This window comes from Phoca vitulina, unplaced genomic scaffold (assembly GCF_004348235.1).
Source record: "Phoca vitulina isolate PV1807 unplaced genomic scaffold, GSC_HSeal_1.0 scaffold64, whole genome shotgun sequence".
Lineage (NCBI taxonomy): Eukaryota > Metazoa > Chordata > Mammalia > Carnivora > Phocidae > Phoca > Phoca vitulina.
The window spans coordinates 7,665,382-7,686,146 of NW_022589767.1; the positions used below are offsets into that span (position 1 = coordinate 7,665,382).

The following is a 20,765-nucleotide window of genomic DNA, read 5'->3' on the forward strand; positions in this document are numbered from 1 at the left end:
TAAAATAAACAGAAAAAGGTTGGCTCAGTTGGAAGAGCATGCAACTCTTTATCTCAGGGTTTTGAGTTCAAGCCCCATGTTGGGTATAGAAATTACTTAAAAATAAAATCTTAAAAAAATAAAATAAAATTTAAAATAAAAATGCATGTTAAGGGATGCCTGGCTGGTTCGGTCAGTAGAACATGCAACTCTTGATCTCGTAGTCATGAGTTCAAGGCCCACATTGGGTGTAGAGCTTACATTAAAAAAAAGTTAAAATGTGTGTTGAGATGAAGAAGAAAGATATTAGTGGATTTTGTATTCTATAACTATCTTTTTTTAGTACATAACTATCTTAAGTAGTAGAAAATTGTACATAACCAAGTACAGGTAGGAAAAGTATGGAAGACTACACTTATATAATATTGGTACAGGAAAGACCTTTATAAGCAAAATCAGTGCTAGATTAAAATACTTGGAATATAACAGACAAGTTCCATAATATATGAGGAATGAATATATGTCAGTTATTTTTAAGAGTTTCTTTATGGAAAATATATATGATAATTGTTCAACGCCATAATAATTTATAAATACTAAAACTGCAGTGAGATACTCTTTTCCAGTTATCGCTGGAGAAAAATATCTAAAAATTAACAATATTTGGCATTTAAAAACAGTAGATATTTACAATATGACAACTTGGAAAAGGAAGTTGCAGTGTGACATTTTTGCATAAGAGTAGAAAAGCAAGGAAGGCTACATGTTTGTAGTTACTAAAAATAAAAGGATAAAATAAGAAACTTAATAAAATCCTTGGGGCGCCTGGGTGGCTCAGTTGGTTAAGCGACTGCCTTCGGCTCAGGTCATGATCCTGGAGTCCCTGGATCGAGTCCCGCATCGGGCTCCCTGCTCGGCAGGGAGTCTGCTTCTCCCTCTGACCCTCCCCCTCTCATGTGCTTTCTCTCTCATTCTCTCTCTGTCAAATAAATAAAATAAAAATCTTAAAAAAAAAAAAAAAAAAAAGAAACTTAATAAAATCCAAAATAAAAACAAAAGGAAAGGGATGCTATAGTAGCCAATTCCCAATCTGTATCTAGAATTTGCTTTTTTTTTTAATAGTTTTTTTGGTTTTTTGGTGTTTTGTTTTCCAAAGCAAATGTGTTTTATTTTACATATAAAAGAGAATCACTATCACTTCTGCACATTAAGGCTTTTCATTTTCCTCTCCCTTTTAGTTTTTACTTGAGCTCTTTAAGATATTTATTCTATACAATTGAAAATGGCTCTAGTTGGGGTGCCCGGGTGGCTGTCAGTTAAGCATCTGCCTTCGACCCAGGTCATGATCCCAGGGTCCCGGGATTGAGCCCCGTGTGGGGCTCCCTGCTCAGTGGGGAACCTGCTTCTCCCTCTGCCCCTCCCCCTGCTTGTGCTCTCACGTGTGCGCTCTCTCTCTCAAATAAATAAATAAAATCTTTTTAAAAAAAAAAAGAAAATCATTATTAAGAAAGAAAGAAAAAAAAGAAAATGGCTCTAGAGCTATAGCTCCTTCCCTGCAGGCATTTTTCAGATTGCGGGAGTGCGAACAGATCTTCGAGGGTTTGCCTGATACACTGCTTCATCACGAAGTGCTTACTCCACCCTGGGTTTTTTCAAAAGCAAGCAGCGTCACCAGTGTCTCACAGTCAGTCCCTGCCAACTCAGACCAGAGACATAAAGAAACCGATGGATTCTGTGCCATAGATTCTAGCATATGTTTAATCTTTAAATGTTCTATGATATAAAATAAGCTAAAATTTGCTTATGACTAATATTGAAGTTCTTATTTTGCATTTTATACCAATATTGTTTTACATCTTTAATAAGAAAGTAAGAAGTAAGAATTGGTTATTTAATGTGACTAATGTTTTTAAACCCTTCAGTAAACCATAAAAATGGGTCATATATATATAAAGCTTTTGAATAAAACCATCTGATTTATGGAAAATAATATTTTTGTAGTTCTGTTATTGATCACGAACTAAGGATTTTTCTCTACAGGTCTTTTCACAGTAAATGTGTGACTTAAAACATCACATTTTCATTAAAATAAATCTCTGGGGTGCCTGGCTGTCTCAGTTGGCAGAGCATGCAACTCTTGATCTCGGGGTTATAAGTTCGAGCCCCGTGTTGGGTGTAGAGAGTACTTAAAGATAAAATCTTGGGGAAAATTTTTAAAAAATAAAATAAATCTCTTATATTTAGAAGCTGTGCCCCTTCCTAGTTTGAGTTTTATACAATTTCCTGTTACAATGACCATGCATCACCAAATACTTGTGAAGGATAAAACAGTTTGCCTTTCTGGTGTTAACAAACCTCTACTTTTGACTTAGAGAACAAAATGAATGCATTTTAGAACATTTTTTATTCCAACATACTTTTCAGAAGTTATTCTGCATCCTTGTATTCATATGTCTATGTTTAACTTAAAGGAAAGGCCCAGAAGTGCAGTGGAACAGCTCTGTTTGGCTGAAAGTACCCGACCTAGGATGACTGTGGAAGAGCAAATGGAAAGAATAAGGAGACATCAACAAGCATGCTTGAGGGAAAAGAAAAAAGGATTAAATGTTATTGGTGCTTTAGACCAGTCACCCTTACAGAGTCCTTCAGGTTTCAGGGATAATCCATTCAGGATTACCCAGGTATATCTATTGCATTTAATCATTCTTCTGTGTAAATCTAATGTCACTTGACTCGGGATCATGGAGTTACATGATTGATGGATTTTCAAAAATGTCTACAGTATGGATAGTTACTTTATATTATTTAATTCCCATAATAATAAGCTAAGACAGCTTAATCAAATGGAAATAGCCCGGAACTCAAAAAGTCAGAGCTATGTTACTTGTTGGGTGTCCTTGTCCCAGTTGTGGACTCACTCTTCTCTGCTGTAAATCAGATGACGGTATAGCCCATCCCATCGACTTCACAGAGATACTAAGCAGATAAAAGTGCTTTCAGCAACTGTGAAATGCCAAGATAGTCCCCAATTCCCCCTCCAATAAAATGTGTATTACTCTGTGTCCTAATTTAACATGACCTAAATTGTAGTAGGAGAGAGCTTCTACATAAAAGTTCTCAGTCTACTGTTCATCACATCCCAACCCCACCCTTGTAAAGTGATACCATTCCATTTCTTATGATTTGTTTGTTACCCCAATTCATAAATACAGAGATAGCAGACTAGGGAGCCTGTTTGAGTGGCTTCTGTCTGGTTGTCCCTGTTAGTACGCATGTATCAGCTGAAAGTGTTGCTCTTCCTTCCTAGAAATCCCCTTGCCATCTAATCAAGAGCTGGCGGGCACTGCTACTAAAGATCCAGCAGATTAACAGTTGAATAATTACACATTCTACAAATTACAGGATGGATGATTAAAAGAGATGAGAAAAAAATGTGTGGAATACTGATATATATATATATTTTTTTTTTCCTCTGTTGGTTTTCATAAGGAAACCTCCTTGTGAGTGAAAACTAACAGGTGCTATCCAGAACCGTACATGGCTTTGTGGTATGAATCTCTGCTATGTATCTTTTGGACAGACTCGAAGAAGGGATGATAACATTAAGGAATTGGATACCGTCATTAAAGAAAATGATGTAAAGCCAAACCATGAAACTCCCGCAGCAGAAATTGTTCAACTGAAAGAAGCAGAACCTCAAAATACGGATTTCAGCAAAGAGGTAGAGAGATTATTTTAGAACAGATATTCCACAGGGTTAGATTTCTGAAGATTAGATCAAGTGGTAAGGTTGAAAATAATTACGTTTCATTTCATTGCAGAGACCATAAGTCTAAGTGAAATGATAGGTTTTGTTTAACTTGAGTGATGTATTCAGCATCAAAAAATGGGTTAATTGAACATTTAAAACATAATCAAGGCTAGAATAAATTACTGTTAACCCCAATTAAAGAATCTTATATCCCAGAGCTGCTAGCTATTAGCAATGTGCATCGTCCCTCTAGGCAGATATTTTTCATATACTTGAATCTAAAGATGTATTTCAGTAACTATTTGACAGGGTATCATTTTTTAACAAACTTCTTTTTTGAATCATTTTTCTTCTTATTCTACAGTTTAAAAAAACTGAGGACATTTTTTCCCAAACACTTTTCAAACCTGAACCAAATGGAGTAAGTTCGGAGGAAGTGATGGATAAAGAGGGAAACCAAGAGAAAATGCCCGAGGATGTTTCATACAGGTAACAATTAGGGAAAGTGACAAAGGAATCACTCCCAAAATTATGTAACAGTTAAGAATGGGGAACTTCGGAGTCAAAAAGTCTTGGATTCCTGTCCCAGCTTTGCTACTTAAGAAATGTAGGATCTTGAGCAACTTACTCCCTAAACTGCAGGTTCCTTACTTGTAAAAATGGGATAATAATAGTGTCTATATCACGAATGTGTTGCGATGATTAAGAAAACACAGGTATAGCACTTAACACAATGCTTGGCACCTAGGAATTCAGTAAGGACCTTCAAAAAGCATAGAAAGATACATAAGCTGTATCAAAGTCAGCACCTCAGCATTGCCTGCATGATGGACCGTATAGAGACATCAGAAATCCAAGGTATCTGAGGTATTCCAAAAGCTAGTGTGATACACTATTTATTTTTTAGCTATATTTCTTAACTGGCCTTCTTATGTGTATGTCCTCAGTCCCACCCTTCATTAGAAAAATTACCAGAGCTGGAAAAAAGAAATGTTGTGATTTAATGTTACTTAGAATGCCTTTATTTCTTCAATGAATAGCAAGATAGAGTTTGAAAAACTTTTGCAATAGCTGATAAGAAAAAAAAACCTGCTGTTTTGTTAATAGGCATAGATTAAAACACATCTAGTATGTTAAAAATCTGTGAGTTTCATGACCCAACAACAAAAAAAAATAGTTTGTTGGCCACTTTGGACAATGGTAAGGAATTGACTTCTTATTCCAAAACCTTTTACATAAAGGCAAAGAATCAAGTGTTTATCTTGCCTTTCCCAAATAAACTGCAGCCAAAAAGTTTTCGAGGAAATATTTTTCTTTTTAGAAGAATTTCATTCAATAAGGAATGAAAGACTGAGAATATCACTGTTTTGCTAACCCTAATGAAATAAAGGATTTGAACAATATTCCTCAATGGCTAGAAAAGCTGAAGATCTGACAGGGAACTTTGTAGTGAGTGGGTCAAGAAACTTTGAACTCACTGATCATTTTTAACATCACGAAAAGAAACAACCTGTTCTGTGCATGAACCCCACCTAATGAAATATATTACCTTTCCCCCTAAAATCTAAATCTGATCAAGCCTCAAAGTCCTTATCAGTTTATGAAAAATAAGAGGAATATAATCATCAAAATACAGAATGTAGTAAACTATGTAGAACGGATAAACCAGGTTCTTTCACCTAAGTGGCAAAGAATAAAAAGGATGTGTGGGATGGGTTATTTTAGATTAAAGTTAATTTTAAGAAACTTCTCAGGCAAATACAATACATAGACTTCAGATCTGCTTGAAACCGATAACTATAAAATGCTATAATGAGGCAATCAAGAAAATTTGAGCACTGACTGGATATTTGATGACATTAAGATATTATAAATACAAACTGAAGTGTTTATAGATCGAATGATATGTCTGGAATCTGCTTTAAAATAATTTGGAGAGTAGGAGACTGGGAGTTTAGGTGAAACAAGATTGGTAAAACGTGGATTAGCTGAGTGCACAGGTTTCATGTATTATTATAATGCTTTCGTTTTTTTATGTTTAAAAATTTCTATAAAGGGGGGAGAAAAGAGATTACAAGTAAAATGTTAGCAGTTACTAGCTATAGATCGTGGCATCTTCTGTGTGTGGTTAAACATTTTCACAATGATAAATTGGAAGAAAAAATTTTACTGTATTTTTTAATAACAAGTTGTAAAATATCAATCTATTTTCAGTAGCCCTCAAGATGAGATACAGATCATAAATCATAAAGCAGAAAGCCACCCTGAAGAGAATATAAAGGACAATATTCATGAGCAGGAAGAAACTATTGTTTCTTATGAACAAACTCCTGAGGCTTCTAGAGGAAATCAAACGATGGCAGGTAGATATTACACATTTCATACTTTTCTCCCTGGGGTTTCCTCTGAACCTCTGAATTCATATTTTGCCTTCCCACATGCACCTTCAGGAAGGATGCCACTTCTGGAAAGGATGGAAAGGGGACCTCGGCCTAGATCCACAGAGTGTGCTGGCTTGGGGATCACTTCCTTCTCTCTCTCTCACTCTCTCTTCATCTTAACCTTAACACATATACCATAAATTTTTTCTAAAAAGATCTTCCAGAACTTGGAAAATGTACCTGTTTCTCTGAGGCTGGATTCTCAGAATAGTCACAAACCTACCACTTTGGGAACTGTAGAAGATTTAATACCTAAACTAGTATAGGTTTGTTTAGCCACTGCTATAATCCACATCTGGGTTTTTCTTTGATAGAAGATCGTGATCCATAGCACGTCAGAAGATAGGGGCTCCTGGGTGGCTCAGTCGGTTAAGCAACTGACTGACTCTTGATTTCGGGTCAACTCATGGTCTCGGGGTTATGAGATCGAGCCTCGTGTGCTCTGTGCTGGGCATGGAGCATGCTTAAGATTCTCCCTCTCCCTCTGCCCGTCCCCTCACCCTCCCTCCCTCTCTAAAAATATTTTTTTTTTTTAACTAAAAAATAAAATAACAAAAATGTCTATGCTACTTTCAGGGGTTTTTTTTTTCCTTCACAGATTTGATTTTCTCTTTTTTTCTTTATGATATTTGGGAAGGGATGGGGATGAGGGATCATAAAACTAGTGCACATTATCAGCATTGCTTCTCATAGTCCAATAAGCAAAAAACCATTCTTAATAATCCTCCCTCCTGGGGTACCTGGGTGGCTCAGTGGGTTAAGTGTCTACCTTCAGCTCAGGTCATGATCCCAGGATCCTGGGATCGAGTCCCGCTCGGGACCCCCACTCAGCAGGGAGTCTGCTCCTCCCCCTGCTTGTGCACACACTCTCTCTCTCTCTCGCTGTCTCTCAAATAAATAAAATCTTTTTAAAAAATAGTAATCCTCCCTACTTTGACCCTCCTCCCCATCATTTTGCAAAAGGGCAAATACAGTGAAATTCAATTATTTGGGACTGTTCTTAGGAAGAACATGGGATTCTGGCAGTATTCTCTATAGCTTATATACATATAACATGCAAATTTATGTGGTAAGTCGTGTTTCCTTGTAAAAGATATTAAGCACTGTCTTTTCTTTTGCCTCTCTCATTTATAAGGCATTATGCACAGGAATTCTCCCTTTTTTTTTAATTATCAATGACCACTTTCTGTTTTTGTTTTGGCACAACGGCATAAAGTGTGTGGGTGTATTAAAATCACAACATTTAAACTATCGATGGTATTTAGCTGCATGGAACTAGAAAGGCTTTTAAAAGTGAAACCCAGAAGCGCCCGGCTGGCTCAGCCAGTAGAGCATGGGACTCTTGATCTCAGGGTTGTGAGTTCAAGCCCCATGTTAGGTAGAGCGTACTTTTAAAAAAATTGTTTTAATAAATTAATTTTTAAAAAGTGAGACCCAACAGGAGTGATTCATAGGTAGACACCTAAAAATTAACCTCAAAGCCAAAAAAAAGGGGGGGGGGGATGACAAGAATTTTCTTTTCCAATTTTGTGGAGGTACAGTTGACATAAAACATTGTGTACAATGTCTAAGCTTAAGGTATAGGAGGAAGAAGAATTTTTAAACAGTCTTCAAGAGACATTTCATGCTAAATAATAATTGTCAATTTCAAAGAACCCAGATACAACTATTAATTCCTTCCTGAAGCATGTTCTTATTTTATGGGATCACAGTGTCCAGATTTCCTTCTCCAGATGTGTCCTAAAGATGTTTACCTTCTTGCATTCTCTTGGTGTGTTTTAGTGCAAAGTCTGTCCCCGTCTCCTGAGTCCTCAGCATCGCCCGTTCCAGCTACTCAGCCGCAGCTCACAGAGGGATCTCATTTCATGTGTGTGTAGTCTCGGAAAAAGTACGTCCGTTACCCTTTGCATTTGTGCTTGAACTTGAGTTTTTAACTGGAGTTCTATTCACTCGTTGGTTTGGTGAACAAAAACTTGAGATTGATCCTGGACTGTGCGTTAGGGATCGCTGGCAGGGCAAGGAGGCTGTGTATTTGGGCCATGGCCAATCACTCAGATCTCCAACATCATCAGCCCTTCCAGTGATTTGCTACGTGACAAAATTTCTCTGTCTCTTATTTCATCGTCCATAAAAACAGCAAAACGAAGAGCGGATGGCCTGTGCCAAGACAAGCCTCACGGTGTTTTGCAGCTGTGCTCCCACTTAGCATTCCTTTCCATAGTCAGATCTGAGAATTCTGTGGAAGCGATTACATGTTGATCAAGTAATGTTTTTTACAGTTCGTGAGACATGTCTACCGCATGGGGAGTCTGTTAATTATCTTAAAGTACAAAGGAGTGTTTGTGGTACGGCCAGCTACATGGAGTCGTTAAGATCTATCAGAAATTATTTTGAAATAATTAATTTTTTTTAAGTAAGGGAGGTCACTACTAAAAAAGCTGTGGGTGGGGCCGGGGAAAGGAGGAATCCTTACTTGAACATTGTTCCTTGGACCACAGTCTAAGACCTAAGAATAATTTCCTAAGGTCTTTTAGCAATTTTATAGAAAAATGCTAAATTTTTCTTGCAGTTTTGGACTTGTAGATATATACTCTTTTTTTTACTTTTCAGGAAAACTGAGATATGGAGTCATTTATGCCTTTTTCTGCATTTTTTTCTCATACCATCTATCAGATCTAGGAATATTGTATGCTTTAGGGTTACCACCAGTTTCTGTTAAACAATTATAAGCAGCAAAAATACATAGAGATATTACAAACATTGTTGCTAACATATTCTTTGACTTTTAGATTCTCAAAATAAATTAGTACAAATACTAAATTGACTTACCCAGTAGTGCTTATTTTCTAGAATCTTCTTCCATTCATACCTTTTTGTAGCAACTGTAACCTGTGTCCTTTTGTTCATCTGGAAGGATTTATGTCTGTCTTGTCATATTTGTAACTTTTATTTAAGATTATGTCTACATAGAGCCTAGAAGAGGCCTTTGTTTGTCAGTTGGTATTTATGCAGGATTGACATCCTTTCTCGAGTTACAAACCACCGTTTGTTATAGTCTTACCTGTGTCTTGCCTCTGTCACTCAGGCATTTAAACTTTTAACTGACTGTGTTTTGAAGTGACAGTGGCCGCTAGTGACAGAAAAATACCAGAATAGGAATAGTCAGCATGCTTATCTCATTCGTCTTGTGCAAGGACTTGATAGATGGCCTCTGTCCGTCTTAGTGGAGAAGTGTACATTAAAATCCAGTCTCATTATCTTTTGGTTCAATAAACAGGTTACCATTCTTTGTACACAGACCAATGATAATAAAGAATGTTGTCTGACAATAAAGAGTATGTTCAGTTAAAACTCAAGTACATTTCCAGGTTCCTTAAGTTGTTATTATTGGATTTTGTTTCGTTTTACTTTCACTCTAAGAGCCAGTGGCATGACATATTGGAATGGCGTCCAGTTATTGCCGGATATTTTCTAGACTTCTGGCACACAGCCACCTGGAATAGCTAGTGGCACTCAAAGCGGTATTACTTTCTGTCTTCTCACTGTGTGTATGTCATCTCGCTGACTTAGTCTTTTTGGCAGGTTTATATAAACCTTTGGAAAGGTTTATAAGTGACGCTGCTGCATAGGCAGCTTAATATATATCTTAGCAAAGTTATGCAAATCTTTGCTCATTTTGTTGATCTTTTGGATTGAGCCACAAATTTGGTTACTTTTTTTTTTATTCTGAATTGTTATTTAATTGCATTCTTGGCTTTGTGAATTAAACCTATGAAATGACAAGAAAAGGTCCTTCCATTGTATTATGTCTTAGGATTTTCGTGGCCATGCTTGTCAGTTCCGTTGTTATAGAACACTGCCCTCAATTACTTTAGGAAATTGTCACTCATTAATTTTGCAGGTGTCAAGTAATTTTCCCTGTCTTTATTTTTCAGCTATACTGACTCCTGTTGAAACCATTCAAAACTAAAGACATGGACCTTCAGCAATGTGAGAAGATATTGTACAGTATATTTTAAATCTATGAAATTCATAGTTCTGATGCTTTTGGCCACAGAGCATCATTTTATCACTTCTGGAAAATGTTTATTCCAAACAGCTTTAATGGCTCATATGTACACTCCATAATCTCAAGGTTGTTGTTCTGACACCAGCTTGCTGCTATGATTTCAGAGCACATAAGTAAAGGTGCTTTTTTAATGTGCGGTCTACAGCCAGATCTTACTTAGTTGCTGATTTCCAGATTTTGATGTTTCTAAAGTTTAGGTGGATTTATATTTCTTTTTGCTTTTTCAGTACATAAATTTAGTTATTATTTCCAATGAAGCTTGTTTTCCTTTTTTATTTTTTTTTTCTTCCCATTTTGGCTACTGCAATGCTTTGTTTCACACTTGATTTGTAAAAATTTTATATATATATTTAAAATGTGCCATTTTATTATTGCTAAGTGAAGTACGTCCTGTTTTCTGCTATAATTATTTCTCAGTCAGATTGCAGTGTCAGCAGTTACTGCCACACTCTTGTCAGCTTAAACACAAATGTTACCGCTAACTTTTTCTTATTAAAAATACAATTTAAAATGTAGGTATTTTGAAGGACTGGGCTTATACTTCAATTGGGATAGATGTGTACAGCAATAAGCAGGTTTTCAAATCCAGTACTTAGTTTGTGTACAAATGTAATTATGTTCATTGTGTATATATTATACAATGAGCACATGTAAGTATTAAAGGCTACTTACTATTGTTTAAATGCAAATGTTCATATCTCATTTCTTTTTTATCATGTTAAATAAATGTTGATGTTCTTAAATCACTTGTGTTAGAATTTTTGCTCTTCCCATATAAAGTGGAAAGTCTGTGGGGCGCCTGGCTGGCTCAGTGAGTAGAGCATGTGACTCTTGATCTCAGGGTTGTGAGTTCAAGCCCCACATTGGGTGTAGAGATTACTTGAGAAAAATAAATCTTTGAAAAAATAAGTTAATTAAAATAAATGGAAAGTCTGAGACTCAAGGGACTTCTCGATGAAACAGTAGTCTGTTAATCTTACCATTGTAGACAACATCATAAAAAGACCTTCTCTGCCATCCAGGCCGCTCTCCCATGTGAGAGCTCAAGGAACTTGAGGCCCAGGGAGATCTATTTAGTGGCCCAGAGTCACATTATATTTAATGACAGAATTTGGACCAGAACATAGTTTTTTTTCACATTTCCTTGGAGGCCATCAGCTGAAAACTATCGGGCTGGTTTCATTTCTCAAAGTCTTCCACACTTATTTCTATTTGTGTTGTGGAAGCTAGCTTCAAACATCTGCTTTCTCCGCTCAGTGGATTGGGCTTGAAGAGGGGTGTGTGGAGCAGAGGGTTACTTCTCTGACATGGGGAACTAGAAACCGTTTCATCATCAGAAGTAGGACCCTCAGAGATCATTTTCTCTTACAATACATTCTTAGCAGATGTTCACGCTCTTCAGAATCAATTACATTTCTTTCCTCTATAACCTTTTGTTCATGCTATATATTGTTCCCAGAGTACAAGGAAATTTGATGCTTTTGGATTCCTATATGAAATGGCTGAAACTAAATTGGCACTGGTCAGTCTTTTTTTTTTTTTCCCATGCTATAGTAAAGAGGATTTAGATTTAATTCAAAATGCAGATGTATAAAAATTCATCTGCTCCAAACAGAAACACAGAAAATGAAATGCAAATAGATACAGTCTATATTGTAGGAGGTGAATGAGAAGAGAGGTTAAGATGGAAGGAGAGTGTTCAGTTCACTGTATCCACATAAACAAGTTTATGCATACTGCCTTTATCTGAAGACATCATGCCAAAGTCTTCCAAAGGAAATAGGCTACAGATTATTATTTCCCTCTAGTCACCATATGGTTATTGTTACAGATCTTCCAGTCAGTGTGTTGCAGGGAGAGTGACTGTTGTTCTTTGGTTTTTCCTTGGGTTTTTTTGGTGAGGCTTTTTAAGTCTGTTGTGTATGTGTGGTGTGTGTTACTTTGGCTTAAACACAACATTTTTTTGAACTGTTTCAAAAAGGAAGAATGTCCCATACTGGAATAGCTAGAAGCCTAGGGAGTTTGGAAAAAACAGTATAGAGTAGTTGTAACTCGGGTCAACATTTCAGAAAGCCAGATGAAAATCCCATACTTGCAAACAATAGGTCAGCACAGGTACTTGTTACAGAATATAGCAAAAGGAACTATTCTCCAAAACTGTGAACTAGATCAATACTCTCTATCTCACCTAAAGCTCACCTTACTCAACTCCTGCTGTCTTATTGGACAGGTGTGCAGAGAGCCCAGGAAGTATGGAGACTTAGAGTAAGGAGGGCGGCAGACAAGCAGGAAAGGCCATTCATTACTCCAAATGCAGGGTTGTTATGGGCGCCACCTTTCCAGCATGGAAGCAAGCTCCAAAGTTTAATGCGTGTCCCTGTTGGGTTGGTTACTCAGACATCACGCCCAAGTCCCCCACATGCCCCTGCCCCCAGTTTATAGAAAGTTCACGGTCTGGGGCTCCTGGGTGGCTCAGTCGGTTAAGCGTCTGCCTTCAGCTCAGGTCATGATCCCAGAGTCCTGGGATCGAGCCCCACGTGGGGATCCTCACTCAGAGGGGAGTCTGCTTCTCCCTCTGCCTGCCACTACCCCTGCTTGTGCTCTCTCTCTTTCTCTCAAATAAATAAAACCTTTCTTAAAAAAAAAAGACAGTCGGGGCGCCTGGGTGGCTCAGTCGTTAAGCGTCTGCCTTCGGCTCAGGTCGTGATCCCAGGGTCCTGGGATTGAGCCCCGCATCGGACTCCCTGCTCAGCAGGAAGCCTGCTTCTCCCTCTCCCACTCCCCCTGCTTGTGTTCCCTCTCTCGCTGTGTCTCTCCCTGTCAAATAAATTAAAAAATCTTAAAAAAAAAAAAGACAGTCATACTCCCATGGTGGTCAAAAATTAAACATAATCATGAACAAGCAATCTGCAGACTTCTTTGCATATCCACAAAAGTATTTTTAAAAATTATGTTTCCCTTTGCACATTTTAAGTTTGACACCTTTAGTTTTTCATAAGTTGAGATAGTCGAAAAGATGCAATTTTTAGCATACTATCAATTTAACTTTGAAACTTTTTTTTTTTAAGATTTTATTTATTTGAGAGAGGGCGACAGAGAGAGAAGGACCAGGGAGAGAGGCAGAGAGAGAGGGAGAAGCAGACTCCCTCTGAGCAGGGAGCCCGACATGGGGTTGTATCCCAGGAGCCCAGGATCATGACCTGAGCTGAAGGCAGACACTTAACCAACTGAGCCACCCAGGTGCCCCTATCAATTTAACTTTGTAAAATAAAACTGTTAAATCAGTTTTTTTAGTGTATCCAGTAGAATATAAATACTGTTTTGATTGTTTCATCATCCATTTTTTTTTTAAGATTTTATTTATTTGACAGAGAGAAGGAGAAGCAGGCTCCCCAGTGAGCAGGGAGCCTGACGTGGGGCTCGATCCCAGGACGCTGGAATCATGACCTGAGCCGGAGGCAGTCAGTAGAGCATGTGACTTGATCTTGGGGTCGTGAGTTCAAACCCCGCCTGGGTGTAGAGCTTACTTTAAAAAAAATAATAATAATTCATCACTTCTTGGCCTTCTGGCTAACATCAAGTATAGTTTCTGTTCTTATCAGTTTAATATCTGACATCCTCTACCCAAGGACAGTGTATGAAGTGGATTTTTGGAGCAGGGAGATGGACTAGGAGCTTGCTCTGGCCACTCCTTGCATCAACCTCCTGATATTGCAATACCTCCAGAAACAGTGCACCCTCCCCCCCCCAGGGGGCTAAAACAAAGATTCAAAAAAAAATAAAAGATGCAAACAAGCTTTTTTTTTTTCTTTTTAAGTAATCTTTATGCCCAATGTGCAACTTGAACTCACAACCCCAAGATCAAGATTCCCATGCTGTACCCACTGAGCCAGCCTGGCACCCTACAAGCATTTTTTTTCTTTAAGGTTTTATTTATTAGAGAGAGCACAAGCAGGGGGAGGGACAGAGGGAGAAACAGACTCCCCTCTGAGGGGGGAGCCCGACATGGGGGCTCAGTGCCAGGACTCCAGGATCAGAACCTGAGCCAAAGGCAGATGCTTAACCAACTGAGCCACCCAGGCGCCCCACAAGCTTTTTTTTTAAAATAGGAAAATTTACATCATCCTTTTTCTCCTTGAACTTATATTTTCCATTTTACTTCATACTTGATCACAACAAATTATGATACATAAAATTAAATGATTTTAATTATTTCTAATTCCATCCATTTCTGCGAGATCTGGTTACTCAGCCATTATAGCCATTCACTTTTTCACCATCCTGGAGGATTTTATACCCTGAGGTGTAAGAGTAAGATTCGGACAAGTTTTTCGTATTCGAAGGAGAAAGGAGCTAATGTGAAAGGAGTGCCTTGATCTCAGGAGTCGGAGGGGTGATATGTTTTAGGGAAGAGTTCACGTGGAAAGTAAAGTTCTGGATGCCAAGTCCATTGAAGTCATCCTTGCCCACATACCCTTGAAATGTTTCTGTGTACCGATTTGAAGAATGCTGTCCTAGGCTATTTGGCCATTAAAATATTTGTAAGCATATTGATTTATACATACCCGGTCACTTTAACCATATAAAGGTTTTATATAGATTTAGCCCGTGGCAGAGAAACTCACTATTGAACAGTTGCTAACAACTATGTATGTATGAGAATAAATTGACTAATGCAGAAACAAATTTTTTATTATGCGAAAGTAGTAATTTGGAAAGTTTTCCCAGAATTCTTCCAGAAAAATGGATCACAACCTTCATCTGTAGGTTAAAAATAAATCTCTGAAGCATTTGGATTGTATTGTAAGAGCAGAAATGTTAAATTTTTAAATTTAACTTTTTAATTTAACATTAATTTTTTATTTTAAAATAATTAACAATGAAAAGTCAACCTAAAACATAAGGTGAAAGACTGGGTCAGAGGCGTGAGGGGAATACAGCAGAAGTATTTCATGTAATTCAAGCCTGGGACAACACATTTAAGTGGAGGATAGGACCCCAGAGCTGTGTCTCTCTCACAAGCTCAGTGCCTCACAAACTTCCTGGAAAGTCCCTTACATCCTCTGTTAGCTATATTCAGAAAAGCCTATCGAGTCCACTTGAGGGAAGACTCATTCTAGCTCTTTCCTAGAAAGGGCTCATCTCCGTTCCTCCAGTGCTGGGAAACCGTGTAAGCCATCATCCTAGGTTGGCAGGATGGCTCAAGGGACCTTCCATCCACCACCTCTGTTGCTAGGAAACCTGAATCCCTCCAGACCCTTGTCACTGCTCTGGGGCCTCCTTGTGTGGCAGTCAGGAGCACAAACTCTGGCACTAGATTGCCTGCCTGGATTGGAACCTAGCTCTGTCACTTACTATGCGCCCTTTGCCAAAGTACTTACATACTCTATGCCTAGTTTTTTCCACATATCAAAAGTTGGTCTAATAGTTACTATTACACTATAGTTATTGTAAAGACTAAATGAGTTAACATGTGTTAAGTGTTTAGAACATTTCCTGGCACCATGTAAATGCTTGCTACCGTTAGCTTTTATTAACTAAGGGCTGATTTTATCTAAAGTTTCTAAATTTTCCAAGGCACTATTAATTACCTTATTTGAGCAGTGTTTTCAGATTGGATCCCAAGTTAGCATACATTAAAATCACCTGAAAGGCTTGTTAAAACACAGATTTCTGGGCCCCATCTCTAGAATTTCTAATTTAGTCACTCTGGAGTGTGGTCCAAAAATTTGAATTCTAATTCTAACAAGGTCCCGGATAATACTAATGCTGACGCTCCAGGGACCACCCTTGGAAAACCACTGACATATAATAAGGTTTTGTGTTGTTTGTTGAATTTTTGTTTCATTTATATGTCGTGATAGAGTGCGAGGATACATTAAGAAGTTATTTACAAAGGTGTGCACAGAATATAGAAGAACCGAAGATAACGCAGTAACTCAGATGTTTCACACGAAGGCCCAAAGAGATGAGGGAAGTAACTAGAATCCAAAGAAGAGAGTTACTTCAGAGAAGCCCTTACTCTCTTTTTCAAGAGACAAAGCCAACCTCAGTGTAGGCAACCCTGCATGGGATAGATCCAGGAGAATAAATGTACTGATGGCACTGTCTTATCACTCCAGTTTCTCTCTGGGGCTCCCAAGAGTTGTACTGGGTGTAGCTGGGAACTCCTGGGGGTTTTCAAGACCTTTCCAGGGGATCCTTGAAATCAAAACTATTTTCATAGTGACACTAAGATGTTATTTGCCTTTTTCCCCTTTATTCTCCAAGTAGTGAACAGGGGAGTTTCCCAAAGGCTGTCTGACCTCTGATACTTCAACTGAATGAATGCAGAAGGAGATGTGAAAAATCCAACTGTCTTCTGTTAATCCAGATATTGAGGAGTTACAAAAATGGAAAACAATGTTTTTTATTTAAAAAGGATGTTGGGGACACCTGGCTGGCTCAGTCGGTAGAGCATGGGACTCTTGACCTTGGGGTTGTGGGTTCGAGCCCCACGTTGGTTGTAGAGAATACTTAAAATCTTTAGGGGTGCCTGGGGGGCTCAGTTGGTTAAGCGGCTGCCTTCAGCTCAGGTCATGATCCCAGGGTCCTGGGATTGAGCCCCATGTCTGGCTCCCTGCTCAGTGGGGGGTTTGCTTCTCCCTGTCCCTCTGCTGCTCCCCCTGCTTGTGCTCTCTTTCTCTCTCGCTCAAATAAAATCTTTAAAAAAATAATAAATAATAAAACCTTTTAAAAAGTGGGTAAACAAAGACATGTTATTCCATGTAGAGTAGCACCCATGAAAAAAATCCATGTCATTATCCAAATTATTTAAAATGTGCAATTTAGGGGTGCCTGGGTGGCTCAGTCGGTTAAGCGGCTGCCTTCGGCTCAGGTCATGATCCCAGGGTCCTGGGATCGAGCCCCACGTCAGGCTCCCTGCTCAGTGGGGAGTCTGCTTCTCCCTCTCCCTCTGCCTGGCTCTCTGCCTACTTGTGCTTTCTATCTCTCTGTCAAATAAATAAATAAAATCTTTTAAAAAATAAATAAAATAAAATAAAATGTGCAATTTATACAGAGACATTTGTATTACTTATAAGAAATTGCTACTAGGCTGTAATTATTGCTCTCTGCCTATTAGGCTGTTCACTTCTACCCAACAGGAAAACGAATGACTCATTCGTTTGTATTTGAAGTAGCAACTGAAGCTGTCCAGAAACTTTCTCACTATGTGCCCTAAGTAGATGCTCAAAGATCTGCAGGGTTTTTTTGTTTTTGTTTTTTTAAGAAGTAATGTATCTCAGGGCGCCTGGGTGGCTCAGTTGGCTAAGGATCCAACTCTTGATTTCGATTCATGTCCTAATCTCAGGGTCGTGAGATCGAGCCCTGGGTCGGGCTCCACGCTCAGCAGGGAGTTTGCTTGAGTCTCTCTCTCAAAAATAAATTTTTTTTTTTTTAAATAAAGGGTCACCTGGGTGATTCAGTTGGTTAAGCATCTGCTTTCAACTCAGGTCATGTTCCCAGGGTTCTGCAATCAAGCCCCGCATCGGGCTCCTTGCTCAGTAGGGAGTCTGCTTCTCCCTCTTCCTGCCACTCCCCCTGCTTGTGTGCTCTCTCTGACAAATAAAATCTTTTTTTAAAATTAAAATAAGAAAAGAAGTAATATATCTCCCCTAGATCCTTGTGTTGGGGTTGTAGAGGCATCTGGAAGCTGCCAAAGAGCAGACCTGAGACAGAGCTCATGCCTATAATACCCTACTGGAAAGTGACAGGGAGTTAATGGAGTTGTAGCATTTCAAACAAATTGGCCCCTAGCCCTATCCCATAAACTGCCCAAGAGCAAGGACAAGGCAGCAAAGGCTTCCAGTAAGGGCCCTGATGTAACTTGAAATTTATAAAAGAAACACAAGTACACAGTAAACATGGACAGATGCTCATTATCAGTGGTAATCAAAGATACACAAAACAATTAAAAATCCCTTTTTACTCAGTAGTTTGGAAATCATGCCCCAAAAAGTGATAATGCAATGTGGTATTATTCACTTCAAAAGTTAAGAGATAAACTTACGGTGTTTTATGTCAATTATATCTCAATAAAGCTGGAAAACAATTGTTGAGAGTGGATCTCAGGTGTTCCTACCATGCACACACACAAAAAACATGAAGGACACAAGGACACTCTGGGAGGTGCTGGATGTCTTTATTACTGTGGCTGATGATGGTCTCACAGGTGTTCATATGTCCAAACTCATCAAACTGCATATTAAATACATCCAGTTCTTTGTATATCAGTTATACCTCAGTAAAGCTGTGCTTTTTTTTTTTTTTAAAGATTTTTTATTTATTTGAGAGAGAGAATGAGATAGCATGAGAGGGGGGAGGGTCAGAGGGAATAGCAGACTCCCCACTGAGCAGGGAGCCTGATGCGGGACTCGATCCCAGGACTCCAGGATCATGACCTGAGCCGAAGGCAGTCGCTTAACCAACTGAGCCACCCAGGTGCCCAAGCTGTGCTTCTTTTTAAAAAAGAAAAAGAAAAAGATAGTAGGAAGGGAAGAATGAAGGGGGGGAATCGGAGGGGGAGACGAATCATGAGAGACGATGGACTCTGAAAAACAAACAGGGTTCTAGAGGGGAGAGGGGTGGGAGGATGGGATAGCCTGGTGATGGGTATTAAAGAGGGCACGTATTGAATGGAGCACTGGATGTTAAACGCAAACAATGAATCATGGAACATTACATCAAAAACTAATGATGTGTGGTGATTAACATAACATAATAAAAGAGAATAAAAAAAAAGTAATGTCCACAGTGAGCAGGGTGGGGGAAACCAGTATACTCGTATAGGGTTGGTTAGAGTGTCAGTTGATAAAACCTTTAGAAAGCATTAAAAACACATACTCTTTGCCCCAGCAATGCTACTTCTGGGAATATATCTTAGAGAAACAATCTAGTGAGTATCCAGAGGCACTTGTAGTTTGTTTTGTAAATGGTTTAATTTATCTCTTGCCATAAGCAGTCAAAGAGTAGGGGGCCCGTGGCAAGGGATGCAGAGGGGGAGCCAAGCTCCTCTCCTCCTGCCCTGCCCTCAGCAGTCACTGCTGGGCCCGGGCGTGCCACGCGGAGAGCAGGAAGCCCAGAACATGTTCTCAGCCTCTTCCATTTCTATCTCAGTGGTCAGAACCAAATGATATGGCCATCTTACCCGTAAGGGTGTCTGGGAAAGCAAGTGTTCATCTTTCCAGTTTCTAGAATAGAGCAGGGCAGTGAAAGCAAGTTGAAGTGAGTGTTGAATGAGCCAAGTTGCAAAAAATACCCCACGACCTACATGTCCACCTGTATGAAGTTGATTTGTTGTTGTTGTTGTTGTTGTTGTTAGGGAACTGATTAAAGAAGAGAATACCCATACCATGCAGCCACTTATGGTGTGGTTAATCCTGTTCACTGTATATTTAGTAAAAAGAGTATAATATGTTTCACAAGATCCCATTTTGCTAAAAAGACATGGATACTCTACACTCACAGAAAAACCTGATATGCGTGGTATTGCTAATTCTCGGTCTTCTTTAAGGATTCTACATTCTCTGAATTTTTTTGGCAAGCAATCATGTTTTACTTTTAGAATAAAGAACAGAACATAAATTTCCATTTTTGAAAGTTCTCATGGGACCTGAAACAGGAGATAAACTAGTCCGTTAAAATCAACCTGATGAGGCCTCCTGCCCCCAAGTGACCTCCGAATCTTAGCCATTAAACCTTCTCGAGATTGACTCAAAGCCAAGTATAAAGAGAAAACCATAAATAAGTCATTTTGGAAAATACTGTTACTTGCAGTCTGTTCCGTTTCACTTTACTTCTAAGAGGACAAACTCCAGCACATCCTCCATTGCCTGACCAAAGCTTAGTCAGTGAAGCCAGGTGGTAATTACTACAGGAATAGGCTCAGCTCAAAATGGTGAAGAAAAGCTGATCAGGGTGCCAAAAAGCAGTCATGGCCGAGGACGCTAAGTAGAAAGTTATTTGTAAATTGGTCCAGTGGGATTTGATACAGTAAAGTTGTATCATCTCCAAGGAAACCTCAGGAACAGCAACATAAAGCGTAAGTTCTCCTTGGAGTTTCAAGTGATTTGGTTTATTTGATTGCTGATGGGATGGCTCATAAGACATTGTATAGACAATGTGCAGAGTTATATTTTTAAATCAAAACTAACCCTATTTTTTTAAAAGATTTTATTTATTTGAGAGCAAGCGAGAGGTGAGAGAGAGAGAGAGAGCGCATGAGCAGGGGGGAGGGGCAGAGGGAGAGGGAGAAGCAGACTCCCCGCTGAGCAGGGAGCCCGATGTGAGGCTCGATCCCAGGACCCTGGGATCATGACCTGAGCCGAAGGCAGACGCATAACGGACTGAGCCATCCAGGCGCCCCAAAACAAACACTATTTTTTTAAAAAAATAATAGCATAAATCTATCTTGTCCCCAAATCGTCAGGTCTGAAGAGGCACTAGGCTTTGACCTTAACAGTACCTGGGCCAAGAGTGTTCCAGA

At 38.9% G+C, this 20,765-nt stretch overlaps 1 protein-coding gene and 1 non-coding gene across 15 annotated transcripts in view; both read left to right on the top strand.

Moving 5' to 3' along the window:
- PLEKHA5 (pleckstrin homology domain containing A5) overlaps positions 1 to 10,963 on the top strand; it is a 236,782-nt gene extending 225,819 nt beyond the window's left edge. For 10 of the 14 annotated variants that reach the window (XM_032391722.1, XM_032391726.1, XM_032391731.1 and 7 more), the window contains 6 exons: positions 2,451 to 2,660; positions 3,560 to 3,700; positions 4,095 to 4,219; positions 5,945 to 6,093; positions 7,954 to 8,059; positions 10,107 to 10,963. In XM_032391722.1, coding sequence (XP_032247613.1) covers positions 2,451 to 2,660; positions 3,560 to 3,700; positions 4,095 to 4,219; positions 5,945 to 6,093; positions 7,954 to 8,048 — 720 coding nt within the window. In that variant the 3' untranslated portion in view covers positions 8,049 to 8,059; positions 10,107 to 10,963. The remainder of the gene's footprint in view (positions 1 to 2,450; positions 2,661 to 3,559; positions 3,701 to 4,094; positions 4,220 to 5,944; positions 6,094 to 7,953; positions 8,060 to 10,106) is intronic. The other 4 variants (XM_032391724.1, XM_032391727.1, XM_032391729.1 and 1 more) reach the window with 1 other exon arrangement.
- Positions 10,964 to 13,790: 2,827 nt separating this feature from the next.
- Positions 13,791 to 13,982, top strand: LOC116624172. Its single transcript, XR_004297843.1, has one exon. It is a non-coding gene; the product is annotated as a U2 spliceosomal RNA (small nuclear RNA).
- Positions 13,983 to 20,765: the final 6,783 nt, after the last annotated feature.